Source organism: Agelaius tricolor, unplaced genomic scaffold (assembly GCF_023055355.1).
Source record: "Agelaius tricolor isolate 1412-34295 unplaced genomic scaffold, bAgeTri1.0.p SCAF_5, whole genome shotgun sequence".
Lineage (NCBI taxonomy): Eukaryota > Metazoa > Chordata > Aves > Passeriformes > Icteridae > Agelaius > Agelaius tricolor.
This window is the reverse complement of record NW_027269265.1, coordinates 6525838-6541260: the sequence shown is the minus strand read 5'-3', so window position 1 is coordinate 6541260 and position 15423 is coordinate 6525838. Positions and strand designations below refer to the sequence as shown.

General features: G+C 44.5%; 1 protein-coding gene across 14 annotated transcripts in view; it reads right to left on the bottom strand.

The window, feature by feature from the left end:
* SYT16 (synaptotagmin 16) overlaps positions 1 to 15423 on the bottom strand; it is a 115391-nt gene that overhangs the window by 10939 nt on the left and 89029 nt on the right. For all 14 annotated transcript variants that reach the window (XM_071426238.1, XM_071426235.1, XM_071426249.1 and 11 more), the window contains 2 exons: positions 11531 to 11974; positions 10264 to 10453 (listed from right to left, as the gene is read on the bottom strand). In XM_071426238.1, coding sequence (XP_071282339.1) covers positions 10264 to 10453; positions 11531 to 11974 — 634 coding nt within the window. The remainder of the gene's footprint in view (positions 1 to 10263; positions 10454 to 11530; positions 11975 to 15423) is intronic.

Here is a 15423-nt window from a genome sequence, read left to right as displayed (position 1 = left end):
GACCCATTCCCAATCACCACAAACTTTGTACCTACATCACTGTCTTGGAAAGAACGGGATATCAGGTACCCAGTCCTAGCAAACCTGTGTAACCAAAGCTATGAGCATCTCCATGGATTCTCCACTTCAAATGGTGTCTCCACCTTCCCTTCCTCTCCCTCACAATCAAGCTTCATTGGGGCTGACTTACCCAGGCTTCCTTCAGCTGCCCTTGCCTCTCCACCACTATTTATTTTTTGGGATACTAAAAAATAAGGGTCTTGAAAAAGAGGGAAAAACACCCTGCAGAAACAGTGAAATTATTTGATCTCCCATAATAGTTTTCCAAAATCTCATATTACTTTTTTGGTGGACCCAAGTTGAATTTTATTTACAATTTAAGTCTATACAAGTAGTAAAACATGCTTAGCAAATACAAGGAAAGGATGGTCCAATTTAGTGCTCCTGTAAATCTGCTCTTTAAATTCCTGCAGCCTCCTGTATTAATCAGTTCTCCTCTATTACATGGTTACTAATACTGTGGTGTCAGAGCTCCCAGAGCTCCACAGACCCAGCTCAGTGTAAGTTTTCACCTCGCTCTGCACATGACAGTGACAGATTGCTTGGCTAGACAAGTCCTCTGCTAACCTCTTCATAATCTGTGCCTGGGTCCCTGCAAGTCAGTATTATTTCAGAGTGTGCTGAAGATAGGAAATAAATAACAAGCCTCCATCTCTTGTCTGCAGCATTTCTACCCTCTCCTGTTCCCGTTTGATGTGCTATTTTACGCACTTATCTACTGAGCAACACAAGGTGTGAAATTGCACTTCAGGTGTGAAAACACTTCCACGTCTCCAAAGCAGGGCTTCCCGCTCCTCTCAAACTGTTCCCCTGAAAAAGCTGTCAGGAGGCTGACAATCAAGGAGCAAATTGTGAGCCTGCACAGCTGTACAGCTATCGAGTTACTGTGGGGAAAGTTCAGCCCAGTCATTAGCTGGGGGTGCCAGCTTGGCTCCCAGCAGAACGCTGGGGATGGAGAGGATCTTGCCAGCAAAGACCAACTTGTCACACAGAAAGGGAAAGCTCTGATTCAATTTCCTGATTGTGTCTGGGAAGGAAAAAAACCCCACTTTACTGAAAGGTGTAATTTCCACTAATTTCCACTGTAATATTCAGTGTTGAGGGACTGAAATCTGTAACAACTTCAGGCTCATCAGGAACACAAAGCCCGAGAGAGGACCCTCTGTTCCAGCTTGACTCAATGTGAAAGCAGACACAACTCCTACAGTGTTTGTAGGGATGTCACTGTACTTGGCACTGACAAACCACGATGTGCACTGAAGCATTCCTCATGTGTAAGTCCTGGCTGCTGGTCTAGACTGCAGGCAGCTCCCTGAAAATAAAGATAAGTAAGGTTTTTTTGGATTTTTTTAATGTATTCATTGGGGTTTTTTGTTTTTTCTGAGAAGGGGATCTCAAAATTTTGGAAGAACTCCACCAGACTGATTTTTAAATACAAACAAGCAGGTAATTAGTACAATTCTCTGTTTGAACTTCAAAATTTTTCTTTCTTTTCACTACCATCCCAGCATTTCCTTCCTATGCTATTTTAGGGAAAGGTGTCCCACACATGCCTGCATCTCTTTTTCTAAGAAGACAGGGAAAGCACTGAGGTCTAGATTTTACTTTCAGTAAACCTTGCTGTCATACTTCCTTCTGACTTTCACCAGTTCTGGCAGCTCAGGTGGGATTCATCACACCTAACTGCAGGCACATCCATCTGAACAGTGCCCAAAGGAGTCAACCAATTCATAATCCAAAAAGCAGATGCCATAATTCAGCACAGATCTAGCAGACAGTGATACCAGCACAGATGATTTAGGTGTTAACACTAAAGCAAGTGCCACAGCTAAAGCACCTCATGGGATACTGTTTCAGCATGTCCCAGTTAATTTTGCAGGCAATGAATGGATGAGAGTCTTACAGCCATAAACTCCAGGATGTCACATCCCTGACTGAGGCCTCAACTTTTGCAAGTGAGGAATAACACAGCTGGCTTTGAGGAATAATGACCACCACACCACCAATGAGTTAAAGTCAGAAAAGTTGGCTTTTTCTTTAATATATGTCAGATTTCTACATAATTCTGCACCAAGACCCCGTCTGTTCAGTACCAAGGTAGGTGAGAATTCTGCATGTATCCTCTGGATCAGGCTGGAAGGAGACTGTGGTCAAGGCAGAACTAATACCAGGAGCCCTATTCACCCCCAAGAAAACACAGGCACAAAACCAGTGCAAGTCACAACTAAATCAGGCTGGAAATTCTCCTCAAGTTTATTCCACTGGGTGTATTTTACCAGCCAAACGAATCAAGCTTGCCTGAACAGAAATAAAAGAGTAGGTGTGGATCATATATTTAGCATCTGAAATTTGCTTTGCAGAGTTGGTACGTATGAGGCTGAGCTGTTATTCTGCTTCACTAACTAAATTTTAAGATTGTAGTTTTGCCTTCCTGCATTGCGCTCTTTGCAGCATCTTTTTGGGTATCTCATCAGAAAACACAGCTTTTCTTGTGATCCACTCTGGTCCTCTGGGATGGAAAACTCTCCCCTCCTGTTGACTTTGCCAAAGAAAATCCATCCCCAGTTACACAGTGAAATTAGTGTTGCTACAGCAAGGATGAACTTGACGATTTACTGAGGAATGTATGTGTAAGAGCATCTATTCATTATGAAGGCAAACATTTTCCACCTAATTACATGCTCAGGTTCAGTAATGGCCTCATTACCGTGTGTCTCAGCACTCTGTGCTCTTCACAGTGTTTACTTTTGTGCCACCTCCATCAAGCACAAAAGGAAAAGAGATTAGGCCTGACACTCTTTAAAGCGCCTAAGTACTCACCTTCTGTTTAGGCACCCGTCTCACTGAGTGAGGAAGAGTGAGACCTCTAAAGATCTGGGAGTGTCTGAGACTGCAGCTTGCCCACGGTTACACAGAAGTCTGTGAAGATCCAAGAACAAAGTCTAATTTTGCCAAGACCAATTTTAGCACGGCATCTACCAGGCTCTCCTTTCCATGCAGGTTTTGGAAGAGAAGTTCTTGCTGCATTCAGAGCATTTTTGCTCTGAACTCATCTTGCCTCTCTGGTATGAGTGGACTGCACGATATCCACGTATACATAAAATACCAGCATCTCAGCATTTAATACCAGACTGAAAAGCACTAAATCAAGGAATGCTGTAATAAGCCAGACACATTTTGGGCTAGTGCTACATCTTCTTACTCCAGAGGGTTGGGCAAACCTCTCCTCGTGCAGACTGCTCTGTCTCCATCAACCATCAAACACCTCTGGAGAGCTCATCTGCAAAGGCAATCAGTTTTTCCAGGATTCTTCTAATGACCCATTTCTGTCATGATTCTTCTGAGGGAACTAACTGATAATGACAACTCAGGGGAATAATCAACTGTAATTTATGCATTCCTGTTTTTGGAGCGGGGACCAGAGCGAGAGCGTTCTGCTTTCACTTACACTAAGCACCACCACTATTAGTAAAGCTGACCCGTGAGCAACAGCACTGCAAATACAAAAGCATCCAACCCCCCTGCTTAAATTTATATTTAGAAAGGAAGTAAACAACCAAAGACTCCTGACCCCTCACGTCTGAGGACTGCAGGGCACCGCACAGCGCCGGGCGGACTTTCCCACCCGCGCTCCAGGCGAGCCAGCTCATTTCCAAAAGCAGGATAACCATGTCAGCATGCTGCAATCCAGACTAATAACAGCCACAGCAGAAGAAAGCCTTGGGCCTGGAGCTTAATTTCCCCCAGCTGGCAAGCCCACGCTCCCAGCCTACATAATGAACGGCAGCGCTGCATGGCAGAGCAGCCCCAGAGCTCCACTCTGCGCTGCTCTGTACAGGCAGCCCCATGTGAGCTCCGCTCTGTGCTGCTCTGTACAGGCAGCCCCATGTGAGCTCTCAGTCCGAGGCCCACAAGTCCATTAGTGCTGCCTTTGCCTCCCCTTTCAACCAGCAGTGGGGCAGAACACTCAACATTCACACTCTGAGCCAGGCTCACTGCAGCTGGATCAGTAAAATAGCCGGGAGGAGGATTAGACCCGAGCTTTTGATCCCAACCCCACGTCATGAAAGTCTGGATTAAGGCAGTTTATGGCCTATACTGTATAAATCATACAAGAGCTGGGAGCTGCCTACTGCGTTGCTGAGAAGCCAGCTTTCCTTCCCCTGTTCCACCAAGCCTCTTCTCAGGTTCCCTCTCCCGGGGCTGGCAGCTCTCTCACAAGGGAGAGAGGCTGGGAGCTGGCAACCTTCACAACATGTGAGTCATCAGAGAACAGACCAGCAGTGCCTTTAATTTAAAATGCAGCAGAAAAGAATGCCCTGGTCCCTGGAAGCACTGTTCCAGGGCAGGGAAATGCTGGCATCAGTGACATGCAAGAGGGGCAGGAGATGAGGGCTCCCTGGAAGCAACTGCACAGGTCTCTCGGGAAAGAAAGCTTCTCCTGGAGCACCTAGGAGCTCAGTTCTTCAGTAATCTTCCTCTGCTGCCTCAACAGCCCATGTCCACTCCATTTCACAGCACCTGGGACACGTGTCAGCTGCAGAGCTGGTTCACCACCTGCCCGCACTCCCAGCCCTGGCTGACACAGCTACAGCAGAGCACAGGCACCTCTCGGGATGCACAGCATGGCTCTCCTCTAAAAAGGGCATTTCTATTCCTTCCCACATCAGTGCATTGCTGCTGCCTCAGAGAGGGGGCTGGGGCTTTAGCAGAGAAAGCAGGGATGCACACCCCAGCAGATCAGGGAGGACACACACCTGCCCAGCCACGAGAGCAGGATGTAAGGATGCTTAAGCCCGGCTTTTGTCACCTGCAGCAGCAGTGCCCACGAGCATGGCTGGATGACACAGCCTGTGATCAGATCTCCTGCAGCTTGGCAGTGCCACTGCAGATTCCCACTAAACATTGGAATGAGCTGGTTCCACTCTGGTAGAAATTTGGAATGAGCATGGTTCCACTCTGGTAGAAATGGCTTTTCTCTTCTGCCTGTTTTGGGAGGGGAAGAATTTTCATGTTCACAGCCATAGGAGTGGGAGAGCATCACCATCCATCCACTTTGTCCTTTGATTCAGAAAGATCTTGATTCCTATACCCAGTAACTGTATAATGGACTGTGCTTTTCAGAAACCTAAAGCTATTGAAAACATTACTGGATAACCACACACTATCCCAGGATGTCTAATTATTATGGAATATCCCCCACACAAATCTCACAGTTGCTCCTTGAAAGTCCCTTTTTCACTTGTGTTGAGTGTGACATTTGTTCTCCTAAGGCTTCTCAGTCCGAGGTGCCACATGTGGTGGGGAGAGCTGTACCCAGCCAGCCCATCCACCCAACAGCACCCAGTACCACACACACATGAATCCATGAAAATATGGCATGTGCTGGTTCTCTCACAAATACTCTCAAATCCCCAGTGATTTGTGATTCAGGAACTTCCTCAGCCAGAGGCTTTGTATTTAACAGTCCTCTGTGGAACTTTCTCTGTGGATTTCTCCTGTGCTGCACAGAATTGAAGCAGGCTTCCAGCATCCATGGCATTCTCTAATTCTAGAGGAATTTGACAGCTCAGGTGAAGAGCTGTCTCCTCGTCAGAACCTGCTCCTTCCTCACTTCCTTTTACCATCCTTTGGTTTTGTATCAGGAGAAGACAGCAAATTTCTGTTGTTAATTCACTTTCTCAATGACACTTAGAGACCTCCATGAGTCCTCCCCCACCTCCTTTTGCTGCAGCACTGTAGGAGGCACAGTCTATTCAGCTGGAAGCTGCTCCTCTTCCCCCTGATTGTCTCCAACACTCCTCACCACATCTTTCCAGTCCTTGCCATATTCTGTTTGAACAGAGGAAGACAGAACTGTACACGGTGCTCATTTACAATCAAACACCAATTTTCCATTTTGTCCATCTTTACTTTGGGGGTTTTTTCAGTACTATTGGTGACCCTTGAGTTGACATTTTCCTGCAGCTATTTACCATGAGCCTAATATTTCACTCCCAAGAGGCTCTGAGTCCATCCTGCTCACGTTTGAATTCCACCTGTGTCCCCATGCAATATCTTACACTCATCCACACTTCCTCTTCCACCTCACTGCCCAGCTGCTCATTATTGAGACATCCTCCTGGGGCTCCTTGCATCTGGCCTCATCTTTTCCACCCAGAACAAAGCTTCCTCAGCTGTTCTTATTATAAGCTTATTCCAGCTACATTCATGGATGGGCAACAAGAATGTGCAGAAAGAGAGGTGGTTTTCTGCAATCTTACTGACACTGACTGGCAAGCAGTCAGCAGCAAGAAGCTTCCCAGCACATCTCCTGCTCTGTTATCCAATATCTGGAGGACTGAATCCATCCCAGCTTGCCCTGGCACAGATCCCTCTTCTATTACTGATGACATGGGAACATGAATCACAAAGCTTTAGGAGCTCAAGCAAGTTCCCTGTTCAGAGCAAGATATGCAGGTTAAAAGTTAATTTATTTTATTCAGCTTTCTGGCCTGCTTTGAAGTAATTAAAGGAATTAACCTGTGCCTTTGTTCTCCAGGAATGTAACAGGGATAATAACTTTTCTTCCCTCAAAAATAAGCTGATAAAATAAAATCCACTAATGGCTTTCAAGCACTCTGATCCCAGAGCAAATAGGATCCTAATTTAAAGATCCTAATTTTCCTATGGGAATATTTTCTCTACTTGTTGGCATCATTACCTGTGGCTCAGGTAGATGTTTGTTTTGAGACAAGTCTTTACTTCAAGAATTTCTCCTGCTCCCCATAGAAATCCTGATAGCTTGTTCTCTCCCCTCCTGTCTTTTCCAGCATCAGTGCTATTGTATTTGTTTAATGGGGTTAATATGCTGCTGGTATAATAATGATCATGCACGGATGCAATTATTATGTGTGATTAATTCTGCAGCTGCCAAAAAGCTTGGAGGACTTTTCTTAGGCGAGGGAATAACTTCACAATAGTTCTTCTCACACTGCATTACACACAGACATAAACCCCAAAAGAAATGCAGAAGGGAACAGAAGGAAGGCTGGATTAGAGGAGACAGAGCTGCCCCCAGCAGAGCAGCTGATGAAGGTTTAGCATCACATGGGCAGACACATTTCTGTGCTTTGTGTTTATGCACTGGCTAGCTCAAATGATTCCTGGTCCATCACTGTGATCCCAAGGTATTACTTCCATGCACATTGTATGTAACCAGTTATAAATTTTTAAAGACATTTCTGCCAGTGGTGTAGCCTTCTCTTGTTTGTTTGTTTTTTTTAAATAAACATCCTTTAAATGAACACACTGCATTTTGTTCTAAGATACAAGACCACAGACCAAAATATGAACTCCTACAAAATGCTAGCACAGGGTAATGATTTTTACAAGAAGCAAGGAGAATGAGGTGCACAGCACACAAGCCATTAGCACTAAAATACCAACAGTGTCCACATCTGACAAAGCTGTGGATGCTTTTCTGCACGAGGCTTTTTGGCACACCCAGATAATTTACGTTCCAGTGCTGGAGCCACACTCTTGAGTGCTCTTAAGTGCTCTGAGTGATAATGGATCTATTTATGTGATCAGGGAATGTAAGCTGAGGCCTGTAACTCAGCATGTTCCCCAGAACAATACCTGGACACTTATCTTTGACCAAACTATTCTTAAATCTCACATATGTGTCCTGAAGAGAAGGCACTGCCTGCACAATTTAGGTTTCTGTAAGCTGCCCAGCTGTTTTCTAACCCATTTATTACCCACATAAGCACCCATGACTTTGACATTTACCTGACTCAGTTGAAAGGTTTAAGTGAAGGAGAAAATGTGCCCAGGAAACACTGAGACATGCACCATCTCCCTTTTCTTCTCTATAAAACCATCTGTTCCAGCCTCTGCAGCCTTTAACACCTAAAATCACCAATGGCCCAGTCCAGTTCCTTGTTCTGCACACAGAGAAATCCCTGTGCTTGTATGCCAAGAAGGCAGCACACATGGTGTGGGTCTACAGGTGGCAGAGAAGAGGGTCAAGGTGGGCAAAAAGCACAGCTGGAGACTTTGCTGTTGTTCAAAACTCCTTTGCCATTCCTAAAAGCTGACAGGACCACAAATGGGTCCTGCACAGGGTCTGTGTATCCAGGGCTGGGAATGGTGAGGAATTCTGCCCTTTCAGTCTTACCATAAATGGTTGCCCTGAATAGCAGTTTAGGCTGGCTGTTTAAGTGTTCCACAGCGCTATTATATCCAAAATTTCCATGATACTTTAAAGAAATCACTCCCTCTGAGCCTTGAACAGCAGAACTTCAAATAGCACCTATTTAAGAAAACACAAGGGCTCTTTGCTCAGCCTCCAGAAAGGGGCTCAGCAGTTTTAGCTTCACTTTGTGAAGGACTTATCGAGCATCTCATTCAGCCAGCAGCATGTTTGAGACAGTAACAAACTGCTCTGCAGTGCCTGGGGGTTATCAGTGAAGTGCTACTCCAGCACCGAGACAAGGGCTGGTTTCCTTCCTTCTTTTTAATTTCTTTCAGTTTCTGCTTCACTGGGTTTTCTTTTTCTCACCACACTACTGGGGGCTTTACAGGCACAGAAGAACAATTCAGAAGGCAGAAGCAACAATGCGACTTGGAATAAAAGAAGTAGATTTTGATAGGTTCAGAGTTTGCCTCTGATAATTTATGGATTTCTGTGTTTCACTTAAAAGTTGATCTAGCAGTGAGAGACATTGGTTTGACACTGGTCTGTATCATCTGGGTACAGAAAGGATGACATTTCCTGTATGGGAAGAGAAGTGGGCATTACAGTTGCCTGAAAACTTATTTGGACCTATATTGGGACTACTTTAATTTAATTTCTGAGAGTAAAACTTTAGGATGTATCTACTCTGCAGCATATATAAACAGGAGAGCTTTCCTGCTGGGGCATGGTTGCCTTAGTCTACCTTTGTTCTAAATTACTAAAGAAGATCCCAACTTAAAACCTTTTATTAAAACATGTACATGCCAACAAGAACATGCCTTTAAGTAACCCATGTGGAGAGGTATCCTGTCACAGCTAATAAAAGACAGTGAGGGCTGCACAGGCTGGGGTCAGGGGTTTTACTGTGGCACAGAATTTCCTTAATTCTCAAGGGACTGACTGATGACAGATTATTTCTGTAATCTACTTCAGTATAGTTTAGTGTAAAACCTAAATTTTCACATCCATGTACTGAAATATTTCATCAATATTTTGCTACATCTGAACCAAAGAGCAGAGCATCTTGCAAAAGCCATTTCAGTTTTCTGCAGCTTGAGATACTCTGTCAAATCCAGAGAAGGCAAGGAGCTGCCAAAGGTTTACCTACTTTGACAAGCAGGCACACATCACAGACAGCAAACAAAAAGGTTGCTTCACATTGCCATCAGCTGCTGGTTTCAGACAAGAGGCAAAAGGACAGCAGGAGATGAATGAAGCACTCTGTTCAACCCCTGAGTGAGGCAACCAGCAGCAAACTGTGGCTGTGACTCCATCTCTATCATGGACATTACCAGCACCATCCTTCTCCAGGACTTACTGCAGCTCAGGCACCAAGTAAACCTACTTTAGGCAATTTCCATTTTTTCCTTTAGGACTGGAGGAAAGGAACTCAGCTGTTGCAACAACCTTCAAATCTTCTTTCTGCAGAAGATTTCCCTGTGTAGCAGTGAGCAGTGGAAGATTCAGAGCAGGAGGGTCCCCAAAGGGCCCAGAGCACCAGCTCACTCAGCACTCAGCAGCACAGCAAGGGGACTAAACCAAGTGTAGCCTTGGGAAACACTTAATGGCACCAGGCAGGGCCTCTGTGGGTCACATGGTAACATTCGAACACTTGGAAAGTGGTTTTTTTTAATAGAAAAACACTTGGAAAGTGGTTTTTTATTCACTTTTTTTATGGATCTGCTGAGAATTCTGTGCTTTGGGTACAGCAGCACTTTTGCCATAATCAGATGTTGTAAAGGTATGAGGAATAAAGAAGATATTCAGGTATTATTGTACCATCAGCTGAGCCTTCAGATGATTCCCTCCAATTGCCCTGTACTATTTATCAGCACATGCATCTGAAATAATACTTAATTTTCAATCAGGTGCTCTGCAAGGGAACCCAGCTCAGAAATGCTCTAGCTGAGTACCTTGAGGAAGAAAATAAAAAAGCAAATTTTGGCTCAAGGGTGCTATTTAATAGCAGTGAAAGTACTTACCAGGTGGCCTATTAATTGCAAGGTTTCTGAAATGGCTGCCTTTGATCATCTCCACTGCCAGCCTCCCTGTAGTGGCATTGTATGACAGTCCCACGAGCAGCTCTGGCACCCCTCCATGCGACAGGGATTGTGTTGAGGAAGCGCTATCACTGTGAGAGATTGCTGACAGACTCAGCTGAGAATCTGCACTCTGCAGGGAAAGAGCACTGAGAGAATCATCAGGACATTCATCACCCCTCCCCCCCCCCCCTTAATTTGTGTCTTGTGGCCTTGTTCAGTAAGATCTCTGCTAAGAAATTACAATAACTGAGAATTAATTATGCCGGGGCACCAGAAGAATCAGAGCGTCACTTTTGCAAAAACACATCTCTGAACTTTCTCTTTAAAGATGAGGAACTCTGAGTGAAGTGTTATCACGAGTGTAAATCAAAGCCTCTGAGATAAGCAAACATCCTGCTACACTAATACTCTGTACATCTCCTTGATAATGGCTTTTGGATGGAATACACTTTTCAGTTTGGCAGTTTTTGGCCGTGTACTGTGCATTTCATTACTTTCTTTCTTTGCTACCACAATGCTTTCACTATTCTCCACTTCACCTGAAGTAGGATGTTTTATTCATCTCACGTGCACAACCTCTCTCTGAGCTTTTGTAGACAATGAATCATGACAGAGCTCATCTACACCAATTGATTGGCATAGCCAGAGCTGGATACAACTGTGATGTGTGTGGAAAATTAAGAAGCAGCACAGCCAGTTCCTTTTCACATGACCCAGCTCTCCACTTCCATCTGTCACGTAGAAGAACATTACTAAGCATTTCTGGCAAGATGGAAACTGCACAGTGGAGATCCACAGGCTGGTATCTAGGGCCAAATGAGGTATCTTCTGCACTGGCAGTACCAACACAGTGGTGCACAAGAACCACTGCCCTTATTGGAATTAAGACTAATTATGCCTTGGTGGTTCCCAGACCAACCTGGGGTATCTGAATGGCACAGCATGTGGTGAGTTGTGCAGATCCACACGATTTTGCGTTAATAAAACACAGCTTTGCACAGAGAAGAAATGCCCTGAGCTTCCCCTTCCTGATAACTTTTTAAGTGGCAGCGGGTCAGATCCACCAGTCACACACTGACAGCCCTGAATGAATGAAGGACTCCAGGAACACCATATTCACCAAAAATGAATGAAGGACTTCAGGAACACCATATTCACCAAAAACCAAACAATTTTATGGACTCCATCTGTCCTTCACCCAACTTACACTCAGGTTACTCCGTGGCTCCAAGAGCAGTGTCACCTTCACCTCCCCTTCCTGGCTGATGCCCCTCAGGTAGAACAGCTGCTCCCCCATCATCTTCTCCCCAACCACCTTGTGCACAGCGTAGAGGCGGAAGCGAACGGCGTGGCTGCTCAGCTCCTCTGGTTCCAGCTTGCTGAAGGTGATTTTGTCCTGGAAGATGGGGATGGGTCCTCTCTGCACACTGGTCTTGCCCCTCTGCTTCTTGCCCGGCATCAGAACCAGGTGCACCTGCCAGGTGTTGACACCACTGCGGTCCTTGTCTGGGATGTCCCTGGCCTCCAGGACAGTGGCTGTCAGCTTCTGGCTTGAGGATTTGTAGGTGAAGATGACATCCAGGTCACCACATTTGCAGATGGGCTCGTGGGCACAATGGTGAGCTGGCACACTGTTCACTTCGTTGTGCTCCTGCAAAGGGAAGGAAGGAGTAAAACCTCCAGTGGAGTTCAACTGCCTCTATGGTTCCAATTCCAATTAAAAATAAATTGTTCTCCTCACTTGTGCCTGAAAGTATAGGCAGTTGCTGTGTGAAATATGGATCCAAACTGTTTCTGGAAAGGCCAATGATAGTTAATTGCCTGATTTTGTGTAATAGTCCCCATACGCTCTAGTAAGCAGCAGCACTTGTTGAAACATTTCCAACAAAAAGTTTCATCAATATTTAAGTGTTTTGCAGGAGATGGTTAATTTGGCAAACATTCTACATAGAGAAAAACTAAACAAAGGGATTTTTACATTTCATTCATGTCAATATTGAGGCAAAACAACTTGACCTACTTAACCTGTTACTTTGAACATACACTGGAATTGCTTTTCAAGGTGGATTTTTTTTTCATTATTAAAATCAAACAATTCAGCCAAACCTGCTAAATTTTTTGATATTTTGTTCTGCTAGAAATTAAAAAAAATTAGGCACTATGTTTAATATGAAGAGGAAATCACCATGTCAGAATTTCTTGTGGAATGGAAATTCCATTTCTAGATGCTAACCCATAATTCAATAATTTTCCTGCAGCTAAAGCAATGATAATGGGGATAAGCAGTCTGATTAAATACATATTGATTCTTTATACCCTTCTAAAATCTCCCAAGAGAAGCATCTGTTCCTTCTGTTCAGTTTGGGTACTAATAAATTCAGAATAAAAATTCAATAAACAACCACAACATGTGCGGACCAATTCACACACAATCTTTTACCTACTTTTAAAACAAAAACCATCTTGATAAAGCAAGATAAAACCATGGATGCTCACCTTACCTTTTGCTGAGTGGGTGTGTGGGTTTCTGTTCAACAGTGCTTTTTTATCTTAGAGCTAGAATGTGCTTCATATGATAAAGGGGTTGCTATAGTGATCAATGGTTTGTATTTAAACATGAGTATACACTGTACTAGGGAAAGATTTTCAGTTAATAGCCAGAAGGTGAATTAAGGCCTGTCACCAGCATCTGAGTCACCCTCCTCCTCAAACATTTATCTTCTTTTCACATTTCAAGTAACACTTCTTTCCAGCACAGGAGTCTTTTTGTTCAGGGAACAGATGATGGGCCATGGGACGTCTGGTGTTAAGTCCCTTCAGAAGCGTCTGGGTGTCTCAAACAGGGCCTCGGATAAACATCAAAGTTTTTGTTTACTTCCTGTCAATCTACTTTTGAAGTGCCCAGATTCATCTGCCATGACATGCAAAGCTCCAGATTTTCACATTTTCAGAGGTGTTTAAGACTTGAACACAAAAGTCCGAGTGTGCAGATTAGAGACCTGCTGTTGCATGTCTTGCAGAAGTAATGTCAAAGGGAGAACAACACACAAAATGACTTGCTTGGCTACAGAAACACCTTCCTGTATAAACAGCAGGCTGCTAAAAACAAAAAATGCAAGGCAGGCCAGGTTGCCTGGCGAGAGCATGGTGTTACAAAAATGTTAAGTGCTCCCGTGTAGCAGTCAAGTTATTTCTCTCTGGTTGATGAAATAATATTCAATACGTGATGGGGTTGGGCTTGACTCATATTTCCCTCCACACTTTTATCTGTGTGTTTGCTGTTGAGGAGATGGAACCAAGGCACATTTAAGGACTGCTGCTGAGGTCTGGAGACAACCATGCTTGAGGCAAAACTTGGCTTTCATCTACATGTCTGAGCTGGAAAATGTGAACTCCAGTGCATCAGCACAAACCCACAGGAATGAAAATCCAAGAGATACCTTCCTGCCCCAGCAGGGCTGATATCATCACCTTCTGGCAGTGTGTAAGGCAGACTGAAGGTCAGATATCTGCATTTTGACTGAACAGCTAGAGAAGATTTGGATTTCAGGAAAGCTCAAATTGTGCTACTAGAGCAGAGGCCAGACCCACTGCAGAGAAAACTGCATGAGCTGGAGGCAAAGAGGGAAAGAGAAATGCCAAACTCCTTCAGTAAGCTTTCCATGGGAAACCAAGCTTTGGAGACTCACAGCCTGGCCCTTTCTGAGAGCACTGTGCTATCCAGGACTCACCCCCATGCAGGTTTGCTACACACCTACAAATCCTCCTTCTGTGGGAGTCATTGACAGAATTCCCCCCTGCTTTCAGAGCCCAGCTGGGCCACAAGTGATTTGTGAATGTGTTGGTTATACAGACACTTGAACTGAAATCCAAGGGAAGATTGGGGTTTAGGTACTTCATCTGAATTTCTTTCTTTCCCTCTTCCCAGCAGAGTTATTGAGAGGCTAAGCCAAGAATCCTGATTGATACTGCACGTCTAACCCAGTCATTCAGGACAGCCAGCATCCACTTCACTAAGTAAAATAAGTCCATTTCTGCCAGAGAAACCTGAAAGAGCAGCTAATTATGGACAAGGCTTGAAATGGTACTTGTGGTTCCACTGCAGGGGCATAAAATTACCATTTCTGTCTGTAAAGAGAGGTCCTTTGAGTGGAGCATAATAACACTTGGGCATTTCTGGCATGTCAGAACATTTAGTTCCTGCAATAAAAAGTCTTTCATTAATCCACGCAGTACCTTTGAATGAGAAGCTGCTTGTAAGAGATAAACTGTGTCTTGGGCATTTCTGCTCCAGTATGCTGGAACTCTTCTTTGCATTTTTAAAATGTAGACACCAGGAGTAAAATGGGCCATGCATTCCAAAGAAACACAAGAGGACACTGGAGACACTGCAGCACACGTGAACCGTGGCAAAGCAAATCAAACATGGAAAAGGAGAAACGAGCCTCAGAAGGGCAGACAAACAGTGTCAGAAACACAGCAAAGAGAGGACAGGGCTGCTGCCACACACAGCTCCCATGTGGGGTGTAGTGTTTTGTGGGATTGGGTTGTGCAGAAAGCCAAAATGCTGCTGCAGACACCCTTTAGGGCTGGAGCATCTGCAGCAAGGAGCTGCCCTCCAGCTTTGAACTGGCTGCAGAACCTTCCCTCAAAGCCTTGCTGCTCACAGTCTGATGGAGGTATGGATTTCCACAGCTGTCTTTTAACTCAGGCAGAAGATATGACCTTTGTGCTGTTCTTTTAATATGTCTGATGCAAGCTGATATTTTTCCAGAAATTTAATCCTGCGGTAAGATAATGAAAATCAACACATCATGCAGAGAGGATAGAAAAGGGGGATGCAAAGTCATCGGGTGTTTATAATGCCTTAAAATCCAAAATGTTTCCTTGAGGATTCAAAAAAAAGTGCAGAACTAAAGGAAAGCAGACTCAGGTTCTCTCCTTCCCTAAAAGTTTGCCTGGTATCAATGGGGACATTATTATGGTCACTTGGGCAGGTCACAGGCCACCCTCAGCAGCTGCCTCCAGCTTTTCAGATTATTCCCATTGTCTAAGTCATAGAAAATACCTGGAAAAAGGATCTGACCCAGTGACCACATA